Raw genomic sequence first — 24308 nt, forward strand, 5'->3', positions numbered from 1 at the left:
TTCCTGTGGGGCCCAATGTTTACTGAATACTCACCAAATGTGAAAACTTTCTTTCCATAATATATTTTAAATAGTTCCAGGAATCTGCAAGGTATAAATTACTAACATCCCCCCAAAACAATAAAAATCAAAGCTCAGAAATGCAAATCGCCCATACCACCATCCAACATCACACACTGACCCAGAACAGAGGCATTTTGGCCATATGTCCAGGTTAGACGCTGGAAATTGAAGGTTCTGGGAAAAGTGGAGAATGAATAGAGGGAATATAGCCAGAGCTCTTGTTTCTGTTATAGTGGAAAGAAATCAAAGGTTTGTTTGCCTGACAGCTTCAAGTAAGAATTATAGCAGAAAAATTCTGCAAAGATTGAAAGATATACTAACTGCTTGAAAGTTATTAAAGATAATTTACAAAATTAAATTTTAGTCATTCTCCAAGCAATGCTAATCAACTGTGTATCATCTATCCCACAGTGTAAATCGCAAGTGTTCAATGTTCAATACCTTTCAGAAAACACAACAAAATACTTGAAAGTACAGGATACATTGTTATAATTCAAATATTTTGAAGGCCAAAACTTAATTACATGAGTGCATTTTTATAATCAATATTCTTAAAATTGGGGACAGAATGTAAGGGGTTAAGGGTTTTGCCTTGCACTCCAGAGATCCAGGTTCGAATCTCAGTACTACATACCCCAGATACCACCACTAGTGATCCCTAAGTATAGAAGCCAAGAAAAGTTCCTTAGGATTTTCAGGTTTGAAACAAAACAAGGGCCAGGGTTGGAGGGGAAGGAGTTTATGTTTAGCTTAAAGTCATAAAAGTCAAATTCTATTTAATTTTTACCACATCCTGAATTTTAGTCAGAAAAACATCAAAGATTATTATTATAGCTTATCACCATTACTTACAAGCCACAATACCCTTTGATATTGCCATGGACAATTTACCAATTCATTTTTATTTTCCTAAATCATTGTGGCAAAATATTCAAGATGAATGAGCAAAAAGTCCTCTGACCTGAGGTTTTCTAAAACCCAGGATTAATGTTACCTCGGTATGTTCCCCTCAAACCAGAATAAGCTTTAGATCTCTCTTCTTGATAGTACAGCAGGTAGAGCACTTGACTTGCATGCAGCCAATTCCCCACACCCTATAGGGTTCCCCAAGCCTGCCAGGAATAATACCTCAGTGCAGAGCCAGGAGTAAGTGCTAAGCATCACCAAATGTGACCAAAAAAAAAAAAACAAACAAACAAACAAGCAAGCAAGCAAACAAACAAAATTTCTCTTCTTACAAAAGGAAGGTTGACAGAGAGGGAGAGAATGGATGAAGGACTGATTATTAATAAAGTCAGAAAACAGCTTTTAATCTTTGGAGTAAAAATTACCAATTTAGTCACTTATTCACAAGATTGATGGAAATTGTTAACAAAGAGTTAATTGGTTTAAGTCACCTGATTACAGTTAATTAACCATACTAACTTCTTCTCTGAAAATATCAACTAATCATTTCCCAGTGTCAAGTGGATAAAATGTTAAATAAAAAAGAAAACTTTTGCCTCCTCCTCAAAGAGAGTTCTTGTGTTTTCTTTGTAGATTTGTAGATTCCAATATAGTAATAACCAAGTTTGGGAAATTCTCTGATATAGACTGTTCCGTTGAAGGAGTTGACATCTTGCCATAATGGAAAACCAGTCTAATTACTTTAGTTTTATTCTGAAATATTCAAAAATGAACTAGCAATCTTTTTTTAAGTTTATCCACCGTGAAATTACAAAGTTATTCATAATTGAGTTTCAGGCATACAATGGGAACGCTTTTAATAATAGTAAAAATGGGAAAATGAGTTTTCAAAAGAAAAACTTAAAACCTTTATTTGGAGGGTGTGGCCACAAAGAAATAGTCTAAAGGAATGAGGATGGAAGAGGTAGGTGAGTACTGCTCTATTCCCAACTGCAAAGTATGGCCCCACAAATATGTAAGGTATTACAATGCATAGAACTAGACTCTGTATTAGTATGTTATTTTAAGAAAAAAATTAAGCACTTCACTAATGCCAATATTTAAAGCCTATACCTAAGACAACTATAAAATGTTATTCTCTTCTTTACAAGTAGAAAAATTAAAGCCATGGAGTGAAAGAGATGTTATGCACTTACCTTGCACACGGCTGACCTGGGTTCAATCCCTGGCAACCCATATGGTTCCCTGAGCACTGGCAAGAGTGATCCCTGAGCCCAGAGCCAGAAGTAAACCCTGAGTAACACAGACAACCAGAAAGAGAAAAGAGGGAGGGAGGAAGTAAGAATTAATGCCAGTCAATTCCCCCTTTCAAAAAAGGGGTAGAAATGGAGGAAGGGGAAAGATAAGATAAAAAGTGTAAAGAAATAAGCCCTGCCAAAGAAGTAAGATCTATCTTATGGGTCTCTTGTTCATCCATTTGTCCATGGTCAATCTACTGGTTCCATGCAAGAATAATAGAAGCAAGTGTCTTTGATCAATCTACCAACACATCCACAGTCTGAGAAAACTTTGGAGTAGACCCAAGTCCCAGGTCACTGTGACAAATCATGTTAGAGCCTTAATAAAACTCCTACCTGTCTTCCTTCCCATCCTCTTGCCTTTAATCACAGCAAGATGCTTGAAAACTAAATCAATTACAGTGGGATTTTCTTGAACACATTCACAATTAGCAACAACTGTTAAAGACCACTAAGATTTGCCTGACAATGAGGGAAAAGAAAGCATTCAATGCAATTTGCATCTATCTTAGCTGAAATCCCATTTAGTTCAAGCCGGAGTTTTCTCTTGTCCTCTGATAGGTTTAATTATTCACAGACCACATCCAAGTTTCGCTGTCTTCCAATTAAGACTTTCAATTTTTAAACCATGCATTTTTGTTTTGTACTAGAATCTTTGCCTCCCAATGATTATTTAGCAAATTCTTTCAACACCTCACTGCATCAAAGATTAGGGAAGAAGTCGATTTTTTCTGTCAGAAGTGAACTGGAAAGACTGGTACATAAAAATTAACCATTTAGCAATTGACCTCAGAAATCTTGATTCATTCATTTGAATTTTTTTTACCAACTAAGAAAGAAAGGAAAATACAGAATATTCTTGACCAGAGTGATGACTAAGTGGGCTGAGTGCAAATATTGCATCTCAGAGGCCACATTTAATACCCCTACCACTCTATGGTCCCCTAAAAGCACTGCCAAGTGTGACCTTTGAGCAGTGAACCAGGAGTAATCCCTGAGAAGTTAACCGTGGTACAAAAACAAAAAAAAAGGAAGTATTTCCTATCAATAGTCATCATTATGCTCTGAAAAAATATGTAATTGTCATTGATATTAAAACCAAAAGCCTCCTCTCAATCTCATCTAGCATGGATAAATTTTTAAGAAATTATTGATAGGCTTGCAATGTTCTTTTTTCTTTTTGGGTCACATCCAGCGATGCAGAGGAGTTACTCCTGGCTCATGCACTCCGGAATTACACCTGGCGATGCTTGGGGGACTATATGGGATGCTGGGAATTGAACCCAGGTCGGCCGCGTGCAAGGCAAATGCCCCACCCGCTGTGCTATCACTACAGCCCCATGGGCTTGCAATGTTCTTAAGTAAACTAACAGAAGAAACAAGAGCCAAACTAGAAGGCAAGAAGTTCTGTGTCTGAGATAGTCTCACAGCAGAAATTTTCAATATATCCATCCTAAGAAAAAACACAAATATCTTTTTCCCTGAAAAGCTGATTTAGGCAAAACAATAAAGTTAGCTCACTTTTGTGATGGAAACTGTATAATGTAAACATAACCTATTTCACTATCAGGATGATGTCAGCCCTCCATAATAAATTTTTCTGTCTCATGTAAGGTAAAAGAAATATTTTCTATTTATACAAATAAGTATATGTGTAAATGTCACTGATGGGTGTATATATGCACATAAACTACTAACTTGATAACAGAATATATAAAGAAGCATAAAATTTCAAAATATGATAATTCTATTAGAATAATAAATAACTAATAACTATATTGATATTTGAGTCCCATCCTTGTGGAATCACATATATACTGGATATGATGGCAATTTGGGCAAAGTTGGGGTTTTGTTTAACCCCCAGTAATGCTCAGGGCTACTTCTTTAATTCTGCACTCAGGAATTACTCCTGGAAGTGCTCAGGGGACCATATGGGGCCCCAGGAGTCAAACTCAGATCAGCCACATGCAAGGCAAGCACCCTGCCACTATCATATTGCTCCAGCTCCAAACGATGGCAATTTTAATTCTACCTTCAGGCTCTTTTGCATTCAACCTTACTATATTGTATATTATTTTTATATTATAGTTGATTGACTTATAGTTGCTTTTTTCAGATTGAAAATGATAAGTTTTTCTTAAATTGCTGTTTGCGTCCCAAGTAGATGTAGCACTGTAGCACTGTCATCCCATTGTTCATCGATTTGCTCGAGCGGGCACCAGTAATAGCTCCATTGTGAGACTTGTTGTTACTGTTTTTGGCATATCAAATATGCCACGGGTAGCTTGCCAGGCTCTGCCATGAGGGTGGGACACTCTCGGTAGCTTGTTGGGCTCTCCAAGAGGGATGGAGGAATCAAACCCAGGTTGGCCTCGTGCAAGGCAAAAGCCCTACTTGCTGTGCTATCACTCCAGTCCATCCAAAGTAGATATTAAAAAAAATTCAGGAGCATGAAATTTCACACTAAAACTCAGTTGTACGTGATGCAAAATATATAAAAGAGAGTGTTCCAACAAAATCGAATTAAAACAAATATCTAGGAGCTCAAGAGATAGTACAGTGGATAGGGGTCATGCCTTGATCACCACCAGGAGTGACCCCTGAGTTCAAAGTCAGGAGTAAGCCCAAGCATGGCCAGGTATGACTAAAAAAAAAATTTTTTTAATTAAAAAATTGTAATAAATAAAATTAACTTCTAGGGTCAGAGAGGTTTACAGCATGTAGGGAGGGTCTTTGCCTTGCACACAACCAAGCCCTGAGCACAGATGGGTGTGACCCAACCAAAAATAATAATGTCATCCCGTTGCTCATCGATTTGTTCGAGCAGGCACCAGTAACGTCTCTCATTGAGAGACTTATTGTTACCATTTTTGGCATATCCAATATGCACGGGTAGCTTGCCAGGCTCTGCTGCACGGGCTCCATACTCTCAGTAGCTTACCGGGCTCTCCGAGAGGGGTGGAGGAATCGAACTCAGGTCGGCCACATGAAAGGCGAACGCCCAACCGCTGTGCTATCACTCCAGCCCAATAATAATAATTTAGGGTCTGGAAAGGTAATAGAAGATACAGGGCTTGCCCTATACCAGCCAACCTGGTTTCTATTACTGGCACCCCATATGGTCCACTGAGCACCACAAGTAGTTCCTGAGAGCAGAACCAGGAGTAACTCTCTAAGTATCACTGGATATGACCCAAAAACTTACAAAATTTTAATAATAGTAGTAGTAGTAGCAATACTAATGAAGGGCTAATTGGAAAAAAGAAAAATGGTTCTCTTTCAAGATGGCCTCGTTTGCCTTTCATTCTCCATCCAAACATGCCAGCTTAGAGTCTCATTCTATATGAAACTTGATCTGTCAAACAGTAATACAATGCTACGTCACTGGTCACTGATTACATAAACCCACTGTGCCACGGAGTAAAAATTTTCTGCACTTCAGCCAGTGTTTCAGGAGGGAACAATGGCTTACTCTAGAGAACTGGCTCTAGGAGTAAGGAAACAAACTTCTTTGGACAAGTTAGCGCTGCTCCGGACCAACAGCATTTCTAGCCCAATGACAAGTGCCAATACTAAATGACTTTTGTAAAAAGTCTAGAGTTGGGGTCATACCCACAGGAGCTCAGAGCTAAATGCATGTTCTATGTTCAGGGATCAACCCCTGGCATGCTCAGAGAAGACCATATGTGGTTCTCCAGGATAAAACTGGGCTGGCTGCCAATGAAGCAAGTGGCTTACCAGTTATGCTAACTCTCCAATTCCTAAAAGTTCATCTTCAAAATATATATTTAAACCTTGGTTTTTAGCATATGCTTTAGCTAGCAAGTTTTGCAGAACCTTGCAATTAGAGTTTTTTTTATTAAAATATATATCTACAAAGACAAGGCTGCTTCTCCTGGAAAGAAGCATAAAATGAGGTTCCCATAAGCATGCCACCGGACTTGATATGCCAAAAACAGCCACAACAACTGTCTTCATTTCCCTGATCCTGAAAGAGCCCCCAATACACCATCGGGCTACACTAACACCTTACAGGGATGAATGGAGTCTTTACTGGCGCCCACTCAAGCAAATTGATGAACAATGGGATGACAGTGATACAGTGATATGGTGATACAAAGGAAAGGACACTCCCAGATAAAAGAATGGTAATAGAGGAGAAAGCCATCAGGCACGAAACAGCACCTAAGGAGTATAGAAAGAACACCACAGCTATGTTCTCTTCTCAACAAAAGACTCCTGGGCCTGGCCTATGCTATAGAAATCTCTCTCCTTTGTAGAACCTGGCATGATAAGATCTCAAATTTCGTGGAATGAAGGAAGGGAGGACTGAATGCCAACAATGTCCATGCGTTGAATTACAAAATCTAAAATGAGATCACCATATCATATGACACTAACTGCCAAAAGAGAAATTACCTTCCTACTACTCCACTAGGACCAAATGAAAGAATTGGGCTCTGGGTTCCAATCATGATCCCTTGTTCCTGTTTGCTGTTCTAAATTTGATGGATAAATTTTATCCATCAAATTTAGAACAGCAATGAAGAACTAAGTCATCTAATACCCATGAAACACCTGAAGAACACCTAACTTTCAGAAAGTCCTCCCCAAAAAAAACATTAGCAGTAACTATTTAACTCATTCCCTCACCTTCTCTTCCATGTGTGTGTTAGTGAGTTTTTCTTCAGTCTCTAAAGTATTTGGTCATGGTGCTTATGGAGTCCTTGAAAGAAAGTAGTGTGAAGTAAGAAGGATTATGTCCTGGGGACAAGTTGCTGTGGGCACTTTTCAGCAGGCTGAGCCTCTCTCTTGGAGTGTGAGCCCAGTTTTCCTTCATTCATCAGAAACAAGACCCGTGAATGTACTGCTTGACACGTGATGTTCTTTCCAGCACAGTCCACACTGCTTGGGAAACCACTCCCCTCCTCTGAGAGGCCTTTTGTCTGGTCAAGACCATTTTCCCTGTGAGGCCACAGACAGCTTTCCTTTGTGTTCTGTTTCAGCGGAGAATGACAGCTCACTGACATGTCTAAAAACTATGGCTTATCTTTTGTAAAGCTACTGTATGAAATCTTTCCTAAAAATAGGAAAGAAAAAGTGATCCATTCTGCAAGTAAAGGGGGTTCACCCAGGATAATCAAGTGTCTAGAATGAGAATTACAGAGACTGACAGATTCAGCCACTCTCAAAAACACTGGGAATCACCAGTGGAGAGTGGGGGGGGTGGGGGGGCGGCAAACTGGAGGGAAGAGGTGAGTCAAATAAAGAGAAATAGTTGATGTTGATTAAAAGAAAAAAATTCTCCTTTCTCCTCCATGAAGACCTCATGGGGTCTCCGGAGCCTGAGTGGACACTAGGAGGAGCTGAGGATAACACAGCTGATGCTCTGAGAACTTCCCTTCTTAGCTTGTCCATCCATGAAATCACTGATCCATCCAATCATTTGATCTAATTTCATTAATTTAGACCTTTACTTGCCCTATTTTGGATACTGAAGCAATGAATAAGAAGGGGGGTCAGGGGACTGGCTGTCTTTATGAAACTTATATCTTTGAGAAAGAAAGACAAAACAACAATAGTAACACTCTCTTTCAAGGAACTGGAGCTCCTGTAAGCACATAAGTGGTGTACATATGTTGGATGGTGATGAGCACCACAAAGTCAGTCAGGAAAGAATCAGGAAAGCGATCCCAAGTAGGACAGCAGCCAGAGACAAGTAGGAGGCAAAAAAGCTAGTCAAAACAAGAAAAGAACAAATAAATATATCTGATCTCTGTTGGTTTGGTTCAGTTTCTGAAGGTTGATAACCATAAGTAATGTTAACCTTGAGTCTTAGGAAGAACAGGCCACCATGTGCCTTGGTCAAACCACTGCTATGGCTAGAACTCTTAGCCCCCACCAGCCCATGACTTTTATCTATGTATGCCTCCTTCTTCCACTAGTCCTTTATAAAACTCAGACTGAAAGCAAGGTTTTGGGGGAAATAAGTTTACCAGTCTCACATTGTTAGCACCTGAATAAACCTGTTTTTTTAATAATCACCAAAAAAAAAAGCAAATCAAAAGTGGTCTAAGGGAAAATACTCACAAAACATTCAAGTGTCTCAAAGTACATATTCTGTTGGGTTAATCGCACAGATCTCCCTAAAGTAGGAAAAGGAGATTAACTCAGAGAGATGATGTGGATAGTACAGCTTAAAAGGCAATTTTCTTGCACTCAGCCTACCCAGTTTCCATCCCCAGCGTCTCATATGGTTCCTGAGCACCAGTAGTAGTAAGCATAAGCACAGTTGGGTGTGGTCCAAAAAAAAAAAAAAGTAATAGAAGCAGTTAGGGAAATGTACAGCAATAAACATTCAATCCCAAGAAGATACCAACGAGAACATCAGTAAAAGAGGAAAGAAACAAAGAATTGTGATTTCTTGGAAGACAGAAAAAATGTTTATTCTAATAAACATTTAGCTTTTACTGTTCCTCTTTGACCTTTTCTTTTTTGTGCTATGGATATCACACTGTTGGTCACAATAACAATGCAGGGAAGGATCAGGACCAAAGTATAGTGGTGGGCACTTGACTTACACACAGCACACCCCAGCATTGCACATGGTCCCTCAAGCCCACCAGGAGTGATTCCTGAGCACAGAGCCAGGAGTAAATCCACAGGTATATTGGCTCTTCCCCTTGGAGACCCTGTGCCACCTGGAAAAGCGCCCCCCGCGTCCCGTGCCCGCCCGCGGCAGCGGGACAGCTCGGAGCACCCCCTCCCCGCCGGGCAGGTCCCAGTCATTCGCCCACCGCGCCTGATCCCGCCCTCCCGTGTCCGACAGGTATATTGGCTCTTCCCCTTGGAAACCCTGTGCCACCTGGAAAAGCGCCCCCCGCGTCCCGTGCCCGCCCGCGGCAGCGGGACAGCTCGGAGCACCCCCTCCCCGCCGGGCAGGTCCCAGTCATTCGCCCACCGCGCCTGATCCCGCCCTCCCGTGTCCGACAGGTATATTGGCTCTTCCCCTTGGAGACCCTGTGCCACCTGGAAAAGCGCCCCCCGCGTCCCGTGCCCGCCCGCGGCAGCGGGACAGCTCGGAGCACCCCCTCCCCGCCGGGCAGGTCCCAGTCATTCGCCCACCGCGCCTGATCCCGCCCTCCCGTGTCCGACAGGTATATTGGCTCTTCCCCTTGGAGACCCTGTGCCACCTGGAAAAGCGCCCCCCGCGTCCCGTGCCCGCCCGCGGCAGCGGGACAGCTCGGAGCACCCCCTCCCCGCCGGGCAGGTCCCAGTCATTCGCCCACCGCGCCTGATCCCGCCCTCCCGTGTCCGACAGGTATATTGGCTCTTCCCCTTGGAGACCCTGTGCCACCTGGAAAAGCGCCCCCCGCGTCCCGTGCCCGCCCGCGGCAGCGGGACAGCTCGGAGCACCCCCTCCCCGCCGGGCAGGTCCCAGTCATTCGCCCACCGCGCCTGATCCCGCCCTCCCGTGTCCGACAGGTATATTGGCTCTTCCCCTTGGAGACCCTGTGCCACCTGGAAAAGCGCCCCCCGCGTCCCGTGCCCGCCCGCGGCAGCGGGACAGCTCGGAGCACCCCCTCCCCGCCGGGCAGGTCCCAGTCATTCGCCCACCGCGCCTGATCCCGCCCTCCCGTGTCCGACAGGTATATTGGCTCTTCCCCTTGGAGACCCTGTGCCACCTGGAAAAGCGCCCCCCGCGTCCCGTGCCCGCCCGCGGCAGCGGGACAGCTCGGAGCACCCCCTCCCCGCCGGGCAGGTCCCAGTCATTCGCCCACCGCGCCTGATCCCGCCCTCCCGTGTCCGACAGGTATATTGGCTCTTCCCCTTGGAGACCCTGTGCCACCTGGAAAAGCGCCCCCCGCGTCCCGTGCCCGCCCGCGGCAGCGGGACAGCTCGGAGCACCCCCTCCCCGCCGGGCAGGTCCCAGTCATTCGCCCACCGCGCCTGATCCCGCCCTCCCGTGTCCGACAGGTATATTGGCTCTTCCCCTTGGAGACCCTGTGCCACCTGGAAAAGCGCCCCCCGCGTCCCGTGCCCGCCCGCGGCAGCGGGACAGCTCGGAGCACCCCCTCCCCGCCGGGCAGGTCCCAGTCATTCGCCCACCGCGCCTGATCCCGCCCTCCCGTGTCCGACAGGTATATTGGCTCTTCCCCTTGGAGACCCTGTGCCACCTGGAAAAGCGCCCCCCGCGTCCCGTGCCCGCCCGCGGCAGCGGGACAGCTCGGAGCACCCCCTCCCCGCCGGGCAGGTCCCAGTCATTCGCCCACCGCGCCTGATCCCGCCCTCCCGTGTCCGACAGGTATATTGGCTCTTCCCCTTGGAGACCCTGTGCCACCTGGAAAAGCGCCCCCCGCGTCCCGTGCCCGCCCGCGGCAGCGGGACAGCTCGGAGCACCCCCTCCCCGCCGGGCAGGTCCCAGTCATTCGCCCACCGCGCCTGATCCCGCCCTCCCGTGTCCGACAGGTATATTGGCTCTTCCCCTTGGAGACCCTGTGCCACCTGGAAAAGCGCCCCCCGCGTCCCGTGCCCGCCCGCGGCAGCGGGACAGCTCGGAGCACCCCCTCCCCGCCGGGCAGGTCCCAGTCATTCGCCCACCGCGCCTGATCCCGCCCTCCCGTGTCCGACAGGTATATTGGCTCTTCCCCTTGGAGACCCTGTGCCACCTGGAAAAGCGCCCCCCGCGTCCCGTGCCCGCCCGCGGCAGCGGGACAGCTCGGAGCACCCCCTCCCCGCCGGGCAGGTCCCAGTCATTCGCCCACCGCGCCTGATCCCGCCCTCCCGTGTCCGACAGGTATATTGGCTCTTCCCCTTGGAGACCCTGTGCCACCTGGAAAAGCGCCCCCCGCGTCCCGTGCCCGCCCGCGGCAGCGGGACAGCTCGGAGCACCCCCTCCCCGCCGGGCAGGTCCCAGTCATTCGCCCACCGCGCCTGATCCCGCCCTCCCGTGTCCGACAGGTATATTGGCTCTTCCCCTTGGAGACCCTGTGCCACCTGGAAAAGCGCCCCCCGCGTCCCGTGCCCGCCCGCGGCAGCGGGACAGCTCGGAGCACCCCCTCCCCGCCGGGCAGGTCCCAGTCATTCGCCCACCGCGCCTGATCCCGCCCTCCCGTGTCCGACAGGTATATTGGCTCTTCCCCTTGGAGACCCTGTGCCACCTGGAAAAGCGCCCCCCGCGTCCCGTGCCCGCCCGCGGCAGCGGGACAGCTCGGAGCACCCCCTCCCCGCCGGGCAGGTCCCAGTCATTCGCCCACCGCGCCTGATCCCGCCCTCCCGTGTCCGACAGGTATATTGGCTCTTCCCCTTGGAGACCCTGTGCCACCTGGAAAAGCGCCCCCCGCGTCCCGTGCCCGCCCGCGGCAGCGGGACAGCTCGGAGCACCCCCTCCCCGCCGGGCAGGTCCCAGTCATTCGCCCACCGCGCCTGATCCCGCCCTCCCGTGTCCGACAGGTATATTGGCTCTTCCCCTTGGAGACCCTGTGCCACCTGGAAAAGCGCCCCCCGCGTCCCGTGCCCGCCCGCGGCAGCGGGACAGCTCGGAGCACCCCCTCCCCGCCGGGCAGGTCCCAGTCATTCGCCCACCGCGCCTGATCCCGCCCTCCCGTGTCCGAACAGGTTAGGGGCGTGTCCTGTCATTGGGGGGCGTGGCCTTAAAAGTGGGCGTGGCCTGTTTCCGGAGCGGCGGCCGCTAACGCGGCCGCAGATATTTTTCCTACCATTCTACACATTGTCCTTTGGCTACAATTGATTGAACCCATTTCTCCGAAGAACTCCCTCATTATCTTAGTTACTATATGTTGATACTCAACTAACCTAGCCTATCCTAACTTCACAAAAACTGTCAATGAACACATCAACTTGCACAGAAAAGTACTTTGTCAAAAGAGCATAACCAAAAATTTTTAGTCGAGGTTCCTCCCAAGTTAACGAGAGCTCCAGATAGTAAAGCCCATAACAACATGAAGAAACTGAGAAAATCCCCACCACTAGGAGAGAGCCAAGAAAATATCTCACTAACCTCAGCAGCGACCTCCCAGAAATACACCCTCCTCTCAGATAGAGAATTCAGAGAGGAAATTGTGAGGATGATTCATGAACTCAACACAACTATGGAACGAACATCCAATAAATTAAGGGAGGATATGGATGCCGCATTGGAACGCTCCACCAAGATAATCCAGGAAGAAATGAGAGCAGAAATTTCAAAGCTACGAACAGAAGTCACACAACTAAAAGAATCAGTAGATGAAATGAAAAACTCCGTAGGAGCCCTCAATAGTAGAATGACTACAGCCGAAGACAGAATCAGTGAGCTTGAAGATGAGCTGCACAAAGCATATAGACAACAGCAAATAATGGCAAAAGACCTCAAAATGGCTCTAGAGCGAGTTAGAGTCCTAGGGGACGACCTCAGGAGAAACAACATAAGAATCATGGGAGTGCCGGAACCACACGGAACCAATCCCAATGAAAAAAACACCATTAAAGACATCATTGCTAAAAAATTCCCAGAGCTAGAGAATGTGGACATCCAGATACAAGGAGTCCGAAGGGTGCCAGCTAAAAGGGACCCAAATAGAAAATCCCCAAGGCATATCATAGTCACAATGATGGATGCCGTGGATAGAGACACAATACTGCAAGCAGCAAGATCAAAGAAGGAGATCATATACAAAGGTGCACCCCTTAGATTCACAGCAGACCTATCAGAAGAAACCCTCCAAGCCCGAAGACAATGGTGGGATATAGTGAAAAAACTTCATGAAATGAATGCCTCACCAAGAATACTCTACCCGGCTAAACTCTCAGTTAAACTTGAAGGAACCATACATTATTTCATGGACAAGCAACAGCTCAGGAACTTCATAGACTCAAGACCAAATTTAAAAGAAGGACTCAAAGGGCTACTATAAGACAAGGAAAAAGACCTATAAGAACAACAAACCCTACAGAAAAATGGCACAAAATCCAATGACAATAATCTCTCTTAATGTTAACGGGCTAAATGCACCAATCAAGAGGCATAGAGTGGCAAAATGGATTCGGAAACTAAACCCAACCTTCTGCTGCCTACAAGAAACACATCTGAATAGCCAGAACAAACACAGACTAAAAATCAAAGGATGGAAAACAATCCTGCAAGCAAACAGCCCCCTCAAAAAAAAAGCAGGGGTGGCCATACTAGTATCCGATAGCATTGATTTCAGGGTGAAAAAGATCAGAAGGGACAGCAAAGGTCATTTTATATTCATCAAGGGATATGTGCAACAGGAAGAAATCACACTCCTAAATGTATACGCACCTAATGAACGACCAGCGAAATACTTAAAAGAACTCCTAACAGAATTTAAGGAGGACATAACTAGCACCACGATAGTAGTTGGAGATTTCAACACTGCCTTATCACCTCTGGATAGATCGACAAGAACAACACTCAGCAAGGAAACGATGGCCCTGAAGGAAGAAATGGAGGAGACAGGGCTAATAGACCTATACAGGGCTATATACCCCCAAAAGAAAGAATACACATTCTTTTCCAGTGCACATGGAACATTTTCCAAAATAGACCATGTTCTGGGCCACAAGTTATTCCTTAATAGAATTGGAAAGATAGAAATTGTATCAACTATCTTTTCAGACCATGATGCACTGAAGATGGAAGTTAATCATGCACAGACTCGGAGAACCAAATCAAACACTTGGAAATTAAACAACTCACTATTGAACAATGAGTGGGTCACGGAGGAAATCAGGAGTAAATCCTGAACACCACCTCGCATGCCTTCCACCACCAAAAAAGAATAATGCATGGGATCGCACTCAATGATGTGTAATGGTGCCAGGGATGTTACTCAAGGCCTCACACATGCAAAGCAGGAGTTTTATTACTGAGCCTAGGATGCCAGGATAACAACTGGGATCTTTGGAAGTTCCTGGTACTTTATCTTCCAAGGAATTTACTTATTTTGTCTAAGGAAGACCAAGTAAGTGGCTTATAAAGGAGGACTAGACACATTATGCTGAATGCTATGAATTACATTAAGAGATGGGAATGGATTTAAGGACATGGAAGTCATAAGTCACTTTGGTAAAAAAGAAAAAGCTTTCAAGGATGAGGAGGAATATCTGAATGACCCTTCTTCACTTGATAGTTTCAGGAATTTAAAAGTGAGATCCTCATACTTTTATGTTTTTCTCCTGTTAGAAATATAGAAGTAACAAATTATATTAATCAGGGCTGAAGTTCTGCAAAGCACAACAGCAACAGTCTGCTACAGACGCAAGCAAAGAGATTTTAATGATGAGTAATAAAAATAGGAGGAAACAAAAAGATCTTAATGATGACTAATAAAATAGGAGGAAACAAATAAATGGAGACCAAAGGAATTCTCAAAAAGAAAGAGCAGGTGTGGGCCAGGGCAGGGCGTTTGCCTTGCACATAACCAACTGGGGTTCCATCCCTGGCACTTCATATGGTTCCCCAGCCCACCAAGACTGATCTCTGAGCACAGAGCCAGGAGTAATCCCTAAGTACCACTGAGGGGACCCTGACAACTGCCTGGTGTGGTCCAAAGAAACAAAACAAAAAAAAAGAGCAGAAGTTGTGAAATAAAGGAGATGCCTTTAAGTTTTTCAATTTGTGCCATCTTATTCATGGAAAATATGGGTGTTTTATATGTCAGTGAGCTAACAGAAATGCACTCAGGTGAGTCCCTGGTTGGATGTAAAAGGCTTAAAAGGTATCTAAGAACTGTTTAGCTCAAAGAATCTGACTCGTGTTAAAAGTTGGAAGAACTGAATCCAGTGTCGGAGAAAAAAGTGTAGAACAAAACTAACAAACTATGCCTATATGAAGGGGGTGTCAAGTTGACCAGGAAAGACCAGGCTAGGAACCAGGGAACTACTAAATTACACTCAGGTAAAAGACTAGGTTTTTCATTGTAATTTCCTTGTAACATGCACTTAAAGAAACGTAACCTAATTGCCACAGAAGGAACCACATTGGGGCTGGAGCGATAGCACAGCGGGTAGGGCGTTTGCCTTGCACGCGGCCAACCCGGGTTCTAATCCCAGCATCCCATATGGTCCCCTGAGCACTGCCAGGGGTAATTCCTGAGTGAAGAGCCAGGAGTAACCTCTGTGCATCGCCTGGTGTGACCCAAAAACCAAAAAAAAAAAAAAAGAAGGAACCACATTGACAAGTAAGCTCATCTCTGAGCTTCCGTTTATAAAACTACATAAGGAGCAAGTTACCTAGGTGGTTTATTTCTGAAATTGTCCAAGAAACTCTAAAACACTCCTGATTTAGAGTGTGGGTTTGGTCTAAGAATCCAATCACTTGCCAAGTTTGGTAAATTAGCTGGCTTTTAACTGTCTTTAGAAATCACAGCAGTGTATAAATTGTGTTGAAATAATGCTTCTAAAAACACAACTCAAAGCTAAATTCCTTCAAGATATTATCAACAGGTAACTGTATTTGCATTTGTTCTAACAGCTATAATATAACAATATGGGAAGCCAGACTGAAAACAAAGCTGAAAGCTAGAGGGGACTCACTAAGAAAAAGACAAAAAAAAAAAAAAAAGAACTGGAGCCCTGAATACACCTCACCTGAACCCCACCTGCCTCAGAAGATTTTACTTACAAGTCAATAAATACCCTTTGTTAAAGCCAACTTGAGTGGATTTTTTTTTAATTTCAGAAAAAGTATCCTCCACACCCTTACCATGTCAAAACTAAAGTAAAGAGTCAGACATGGCTTAGAGGTCAAGTGCATATGTGGGACCTTGAGTCCAATACCTAAAAAAAAAAAAAAAAGAAAGAAAGAAAAAGGAGTTACGGTTACGTGCTATCATTTTCTTCCTCCCCTAGAATGAGATTAAAATGTAGGTAAATAGGCTGGAGCAGGTTGGGCACTTGCCTTGCATGCAGCCGACCCAGGTATGATCCCTGGCACTGCAAATATGGTTGCTTGAGGCCTGCCAGAAGTGATTCCTGGGTGCTAGGAGTAATCCCTAAGTACAGAACCAAGAGTAAGCTCTGAGCATTGCTGGGTATAGCCCCCCCACAAAATAAAATTGTAGGTAAGGGTCTGGAATATGAATGCTAGAGTCCAGGGTTCAATTCCTGATAATTCATAGCCCCCTGAGCAATAGCAAGTGGACCCTAAGTATCACTAGATGTACCCCCCCCAAAAAAGATAAAATTTCAGATTATACTACCATACTTAAATTGGCTCCAACTTATTTGAAAACTTCCCTATGAAATATGTTTTCAGTCATGTCAGCCACTTCTAGGTATGGTCCAAAAAAGCCACCCCCACCCACTAAAAATGTGAACGTGTTACTAAATGTGAACCAGTAGGTCCATAAAAAAAAAAATTACTGGGGCTGGAGTGATAGCATAGTGGCAAGAGCATTTGCCTTGCATGTGGCTGACCCGGGTTTGATTCCCAGCATCCCATATGGTCTCCTGAGCATCGCCAGGGGTAATTCCTGAGTGCAGAGCCAGGAGTAACCCCTGACTATCGCCGGGTATAACCCAAAAAGAAAATAAAATGATTACTTGTAAAGTTACAAATAATCTCCATGGGTTATGTGTTAATGGTACATAAACATAAAGACTTCCGGTATTACTTGAGACTGCAAAATCTAGACAACAAATAAGCCATTGTATCCATGGTAACAGTGGCTTAACTTCTCAATGCACAGAATGGTAATTGCATTTCCTTTTTCTTTCATTTCTCACTGTTTCTAATCACCTTGGAAGTTAGGCATGACGAAGGGCATAAAGATTTCAACATGAAATTTCACATTGTATGGGTTTTTTTATTTCAGAAGACTTACATTTCTTTTTGCATTGTTTCCATGCTGTCCTAACTCAAAGTACACTAATGTGAAAGTTAATAATCTTTATTTTAATAGTAAGTTTTTGTTTTCTTGGTACATGCTATTAGAAATTAAAATTAGGGACAAGAGATCAAAAGCAAGTGGCTGTGTACATTCCCAAACCTGTGTAAAGCCATTAAGTCAATCCTGACCAGAAGGAAGTACAGGAAGGAAAATAATAATAACCAATGACATAATGAACACATAAATGTCATTTCTAACTGATATTTGAATTAAGTGATGTTAGAAAGATGACCACTGTGCCGTATGTGGAGAAAAGTACCTGGGTCAAAGACTAGGGATTCTTGGATTTATACCCAGGTGTACTAGCTCCCTATAAGCTTCTCAATGTCTTCAAACCTTTCTACTTCCTCTCCAGTTTCATAGCCAAAATCTATCTAGTAAACTGTCAGTATGGTACCAAAGTAAGTGGGAAAAGAAATAAGAACTCACAGGATCCTAGGATTCACTGAAAAGAAGTTACAAATGGCCTCAGATTTCTATGCTCATTTCCCTAAACTTCCCTGTCCATCATAAAAATCTTTACCACATATGACTCCTTTGGATGGAGGTCAGAGAAATGGTACAGCAGGTAAGGCACTTACATTATATATGACTAATAGTGGTTCCATCTTCAGCAATGCATATATGGTCTCAGGAGCACTGACAGACTGTGAACACATGGTTTTGGGTTTGGCCCAAAACCATCCAAAAAAATCCTTTGACTGTAAATAAATATCCTACATGGTCTCTCTCTTATTCTCCTTCAAAACCTAGAACTCCAACATCACCAAGTGAAAACAGTATGTCTTCGCAGTAATTTTTCCAATACTCTACCCCTTTAACTTCTTCACTGAGTTGTCCCATGATTGCATGCTCTTTAGATTTTTATATAGCCATTTTTTAATATTTTCATCTCTAAAATGACAACGTATTTTATCTGATAATGTATTCTAGATACATTTCAGCCCAGCAACTATTCTCTATTCCTGTATTAACCTCATTTTAATTTATTCTGGGGTGGGGGCAACCCTTATTTCATGGCTTAGAGGGTGAATTTTGGGATTGAAGTCTACAGCCAACATGAGCACACTTTATAGCTCTGGCTACAGTGATTGGCTCTGCATGATCTTATAACCTTAGCAGAGCCCATGAGATGCAAGTGAGATTTTTACCAGAATAAAACTAAAAAAGATTGTGCTCTTTCCAAGTGGCCAAAATATCAAATTATGTGCTCCATGAAGTCCCTGCACCAAAGAACAGCTTTGAAAAAGTCATCTCCCAACCAGAAAACACAAAACTAGAATAATCTGTATGATGTAGGTAGAACCCACATTTTATATCAGGTTGAATGAGTGAAATTATGACCTAGGAAAATAGCAAATAAATGTGATTCAACCTAAGTTACATGTTTGCAATGATGTACTGCAATAATTTCTTTTACTCCCAGCAGCTTAATTAGGTACCTATCACTTACATAAGTAAAAATACAGACTATTAAGTAAGGTTGCCGTAGCCTCAAAAATAATATACCAAGGTCCTCCTTTTTTGTTCTGTTCTGTTTTGTTTTGGAGCCACAGAGCCATAAGTAAGCCCTGAGCATCACAGGGTGTGGTACAATGCCTCCCACCTACAGAAGGGTGTAAAATATTGAGCCAGTAAGATAATACAGGAGTTTGGGTGTTTGCCTTACATGTGATGATTCCAGTTCAATCCCTGGCATAGCATATGTTTCCCCCAAATACCACCAGGAGCATAGAGACTAAAGGAATCAGAGGTCTCCTGGGAGTTGCCCAAAAACTGAAAAATAATGATAACAACAATAAGTACAAAACACTGTGTTACTACACAAAGTCATACTCCCAGGGAAACTTTGGGGACAGGGGAATACCGGAAGTCGTATGTGTTATCCTTTAAAAAATCCATAAGCTCCTTTGTCCTTTGCAATTAGACTTGATATTCACTATCAAAACAGAAAGAAATTGCTTAGGGAACATTTTTGTGAGCCCATATGAAATAGAAGAAGCACCAAAGAAATGCCTCAGCCATTTCTATTAACTACCAAGGCTAAAACATGTTTAATCTGGTAAGATTCTCTCCAAATGATTAGTTTTGTGTGTATGTTCTTATCTTAAGAGATTTGGAGCCACACCCAGCATTAATCATGACTTATTCCTGGCTCTGTGTTCAGAGGCACATGTGTGGTGCTGGAGATAGAACTGGAATCATCGGCATGCAACACAAGTGTTTATTTGATCTCTCAGGGCCACTCTTAGACTTTTCAATGCAAAGTCACAATCCATTTTCATTGTGAAATCGAATTCTCTTTATTTCATTTATTCTCTAAGAATATCTGCTTGTTTGGGGGCCACACCCAACTATATTCCGGGAGTCCACATAATGCTAAGATCAAAGCCAGGACTCCTTCATGCACAGCATGCATTCCAGCTCCATCAGCATCTCCACAGCCCTAAGATTTCTATAGTGATGCTTCTGACTCATTAGTATACCCCAGACACTATATTTTTATCTGTGTTTGTGAACCATACCTGGTGGTTGGTACTCGGGACTTACTCCTGTCTCTGCACTCAGGAATCACTCCTGGTGGGCACAGGGGAATGGTCCCCTGTGGTGACGGAGATCCAGTACTCTGGTCAGCTGTGTACAGGCCAATGTGTTCCCTGCTGTGCTATTGCTTCAGCCCTTGTAGACACTAAATATTAATGTTTGTGGAATATGCCACAGTGGTGACAACTTCTCATTATCAAGATCACAAAGTTAGTACGATATATTACAATCATGGATATGCCAACAAAGCCTTCATCAATAATACCTAAACTGAATAGTTTCACAGTATCTTTTTGGTTGTCACACTTCTTACTTATATTGTTCTCTTTACTAGTACTTGAGGGAGATCCCTTTGCCAATATTGTAATGTGCTTCTACTCTCAGCAAATAAGTCTACGTTTTTTTTATCTTGTTATTACAAATGGGGGCAAAAAAATTTAAACTTCTTCAAAACCTATCTATGTTCTTAGAGATTTACTTAGAGTACAGACAATGGTAACTATAATATAATTTCTTTTTGTTTTGTTTTGGGGTGACACTGCTATTATTCAGGGGTTATTCCTGGTTCTGCACTCAGGGTTCACTCCTAGCGGTGCTCAAGGGAACATGAGATGCCATAGACTGATCCAAGTGAGCCATGTGTATGTCAAGTTCCCTATAACATAATTTAAGTGGATAAGGATGAATCCAGGGACTAGAGCAATAGCACAGTGGGTAGGGCATTTGCCTTGCACGATGACCCAAGTTCGATTCCCAGCATCCCATATGGTCCACCGAGCACTGACAGAAGTAATTCCTGAGTGCGTAAGCCAGGAGTAACCCTGTGCATCACCAGGTGTGACCCAAAAAGCAAACAAAAAAAAAAAAGAATGAATCCACATGAGAAAATATTCACCAGAAAGCCTACTGACAGACCAAATAAATGGGTCTGTGGCATTTTTTGTTTTTAGACCATACCTGGCAGTGCTCAGAAGTTATTCCTGACTCTGCACTCAGGGATCACTCCTGGAGGGCTCCTGCAGGGCTCAAGTGCTGGGGATTGAATCCTGGTCAGTTGTGTGCAAGGCAAACACCCTACCTGCTATACTATCTCTCCAACCCCAGTTTACAGCATTTTGATCTTCCCTTCAGCTTGGTTCTTATAGTCCTTTGAAAAGGGGCGTCTCAACTAGAGATGGAACACAAGACCTTTCCTGAGAAAGGAATTCTTCTGGATGAATGAGAATCACAAAGTCATTGAGTTGTCTATGAAATGTTCAGAGTTAAAACCTATGAGAAAGTCTCTTTGGTCTGTTTGCTTGCTTGTTTTTGGGCAAGGCAAGTGAACTTCTTACTATACTAAACTATCTAAGTTTGTATACTTAGTATATTAAACTATACTAAGCCTGCTATACTATACTATCACTCTAAAGCCTACGTGAGTTTTAAAAAATTTATTTTTATTTTTAATCTCTTAGTAGAAAATTTAATCCTTGAGGCAGGAGAGATAGTACAGGGGTTAAGGCACTTGCCTTGCATGAGGCAGATCTTGACTTGATCACGAGAACTGTGTGGTTTCTTGAGGGCTGCCCTGAGCACCAATCCCCTCCTCCCTCAACAAAAAAATTCCCTTACAAAAAAAAAATCCACCAATGTCATCTTTTAGACTTTGCCTATCAGAAAATCCAAATCAACAGAAAAGCAATTCTCAACCAACAGAATTGGAATTAGAGGACAGATATCTTTAAAAAAAAAAAAAGTAAATGGAGAGATGGAATGTGGAGACTTCCAGTTCCATAGTTGTTACAGGTCACATACCCTTAGGCAAGGCTCATAACTCTGCCTCCCTCCTAGTCCTTCAGTCCGCACCTTCCTCCACCCTCCCCTCTGGCTAATTTCCCTATCTAGAAAATAATATAAGTAGACTAGTTAATATTAAGGTCACCTCCAGCACTAAAAGTCCAAATTCCTATTAGACAGGACAGGCACATGACTGAAGTGAATCTATCCTGCAACTCTTCAACAAGACTAACAAGAAATAATTTCAAATAGAGAAATAAAAGACCATTGCTATAAAATTAAAATAGCTCTAACAGTGCTATAAGAAAAAAAATAATAAACATTTGTTACTTACCACCCACTGCTTTTAAATGTATAAACTTTGGGGCTGGAGAGATACAGTGGGTAGCAAAAGATGTGGCCAACCCACCTGAGATCTCCAGCATCACATTTAGCCCATTAAGAATTGCCAGGGGGCTGGAGCGATAGCACAGCTGGTAGGGCGTTTGCCTTGCAAGCGGCCGACCCAGGTTCGATTCCCAGCATCCCATATGGTCCCCTGAGCACCGCCAGGGGTAATTCCTGAGTGCAGAGCCAGGAGTAACCCCTGTGCATCGCTGGGTGTGACCCAAAAAGAAAAAAAAAAAAAAAGAATTGCCAGGACTGATCTATGAGCAGAGCCAGGAGTAAACCCTGAGCACACTCAGATGTTGCCCAAAAACCTCCCCAAAATAAATAAAAAATAAATAAATGTATAAAGTTCCCCCAACAGTGTAATTGTATTAAAATCCAATATTATAAAGGACAAATTCAAACTTTTATTGGGCAAAAGAATATGACTTTGGGCCAAAGAGATAATATAGGCTTCAGCTGCTAGCCTTACATTTGGTCAATATGGCTTGATCCCCAGCATCGCATATGGTCCCCCAAGCCTGAGGATATTCCTGAGCAGAGAGCCAGGAGTATCCCCTGAGCAGTGCCAGGTGTGCTGTATCCCCCAAAAAAATAAATAACTTTAAGACTAATATAATATTCTTTAAAAAAATTCTGGAATCTGGAGATATCTCAGAGAATAGTTAACAAAAAATACTCAAAGACTTCTTCAGGCATTTAGAAATTGGTAATATTAATAGTAAGCAAAATAGTATGTAACTTCACTGTATCACTGTCATCCTGTTGCTCATTGATTTGTTTGAGCGGGCACCAGTAACGTCTCCATTGTGAGATTTGTTACTGTTTTTGGCATATCAAACACGCCACGGATAGCTTGCCAGCTTTGCCGTGCTGGCAAGATACTCTCGGTGCTTGCCAGGCTCTCCAAAAGGGGCAGAGGAATCAAACCTGGGTCAGCATGCATGCAAGGCAAATGCCGTACCTGCTGTGCTATTGCTGCCTCTGTACTATTTAAAAATTGTATTAAGAAAATAATTAAAATTGCTACCAGGCTGTTATCCATCTACATACGTATCTGCACCATGCTAATCACTTTGTTTCATTCACAAGATGACATAGATCTGTTATTATCAAATACATTATAAACTATCTGAAGCATGCAAAATTAAGTGACTTCTCCAGATCACAAAATAACAGCTTCGTCCCCCATTTTTATTCATAAAAAGCAATATACAAAATGAGGGAAATGGAAATAGTTTGAACCTACATATAGTCTAGACTCTTTACAAAATAGTTTGCCCTTGATCACTTACCTACAATGTAGTACTAAAACAAGGGCATTTACATACTTATCTGTCATTCAGAATCAATATACAGCAGGAATCTAGAAATCTCCACTTACCAGCAAAGGACATACGGAGGACAAGTAAGTTAACCTAATTAAGTAGAAAAACTGGGAGTGAAGATTGAAGTTCAGGTGAGAGAAACCCGAACAGTTTCTAGAAAAAAAGTTTGTAAAAAAAAGTTGTATAACAGCAGGTAGATTTGACTTAAGTAGCCAAGACTTACAAAATGCCCTGGCATTTAGTAACCTCTACACATGAATGGTGTCTCGGCAAGCATGGCATTGTTAGTACAAAAAAAAAAAGAAAGAAAGAAACAGAGAGCCACATACTCCAGCAGTTCAATTCTAGTCTCTGGCGTCAATCTCGTACATCTTGTACACCTCAGTTATTTTCTACCAGAATGACCCTATGTTAATTACTTCATTTCTCTGAGTATTCATTTCTCATCTATGAGTTAGGGATTGGTAAGAGTTTCTGAAAAAGGCATTACAAAGATTGCCATATTAAAGCCAGTATAGCAATTTGTCCGAATTAAACCATGTATCATGTATGAGCCATCAGTGATATGTAGTGCTGGCATCAATATGTTAAATGAGTAAATACTTCGTTTGGGGTTTGTTTTCTTTTTTTGGATACAGCTGGCAGTGCTCAAGGGTTACTGCTGACTAGGTGTTCCTCCCAGCTCAGTGCTTAGAAATCACTGCTGGCAGTATTCAGGGGACCAGAAAGTGCTAGAGATCAAATTCAGACCTCCCACATGCAAAGATTGCACTCAGCCCCTTGCACGGTCTCTTGGGTCCCAATACCTAGAACAAGACCTGCACATAGGATACGGAGCGTGTTCTCTGTGGAGAAAACATTACCTACGTTAAGATCATTTGAAAGAGGGCATACTCACATAGCTTTCATTACAGTACTATCGTCTGATTAGCTGTTGTTAATCACTAACAATGCCTATTTATAAATTAAATGATCATTGGTCTTGGAAAATACTATATATATGCATATATTGGTCTTGAAAAATACTAAATATGTGCATATATATGCATATATATGAGTTCCTAACTAGTTAAGATTGGGTG

The 24308-nt window shown here is 43.5% G+C and overlaps 1 protein-coding gene across 1 annotated transcript in view; it reads right to left on the reverse strand.

Annotated features, from left to right (window-relative positions):
- The window catches only part of LRP2 (LDL receptor related protein 2), a 186506-nt gene that overhangs the window by 161504 nt on the left and 694 nt on the right, over nt 1-24308 (reverse strand). The window contains exon 2 of the mRNA XM_055121247.1: nt 23283-23316. Coding sequence (XP_054977222.1) covers nt 23283-23316 — 34 coding nt within the window. The remainder of the gene's footprint in view (nt 1-23282; nt 23317-24308) is intronic.

Source organism: Sorex araneus, chromosome X (assembly GCF_027595985.1).
Source record: "Sorex araneus isolate mSorAra2 chromosome X, mSorAra2.pri, whole genome shotgun sequence".
Taxonomy (NCBI): Eukaryota; Metazoa; Chordata; class Mammalia; order Eulipotyphla; family Soricidae; genus Sorex; species Sorex araneus.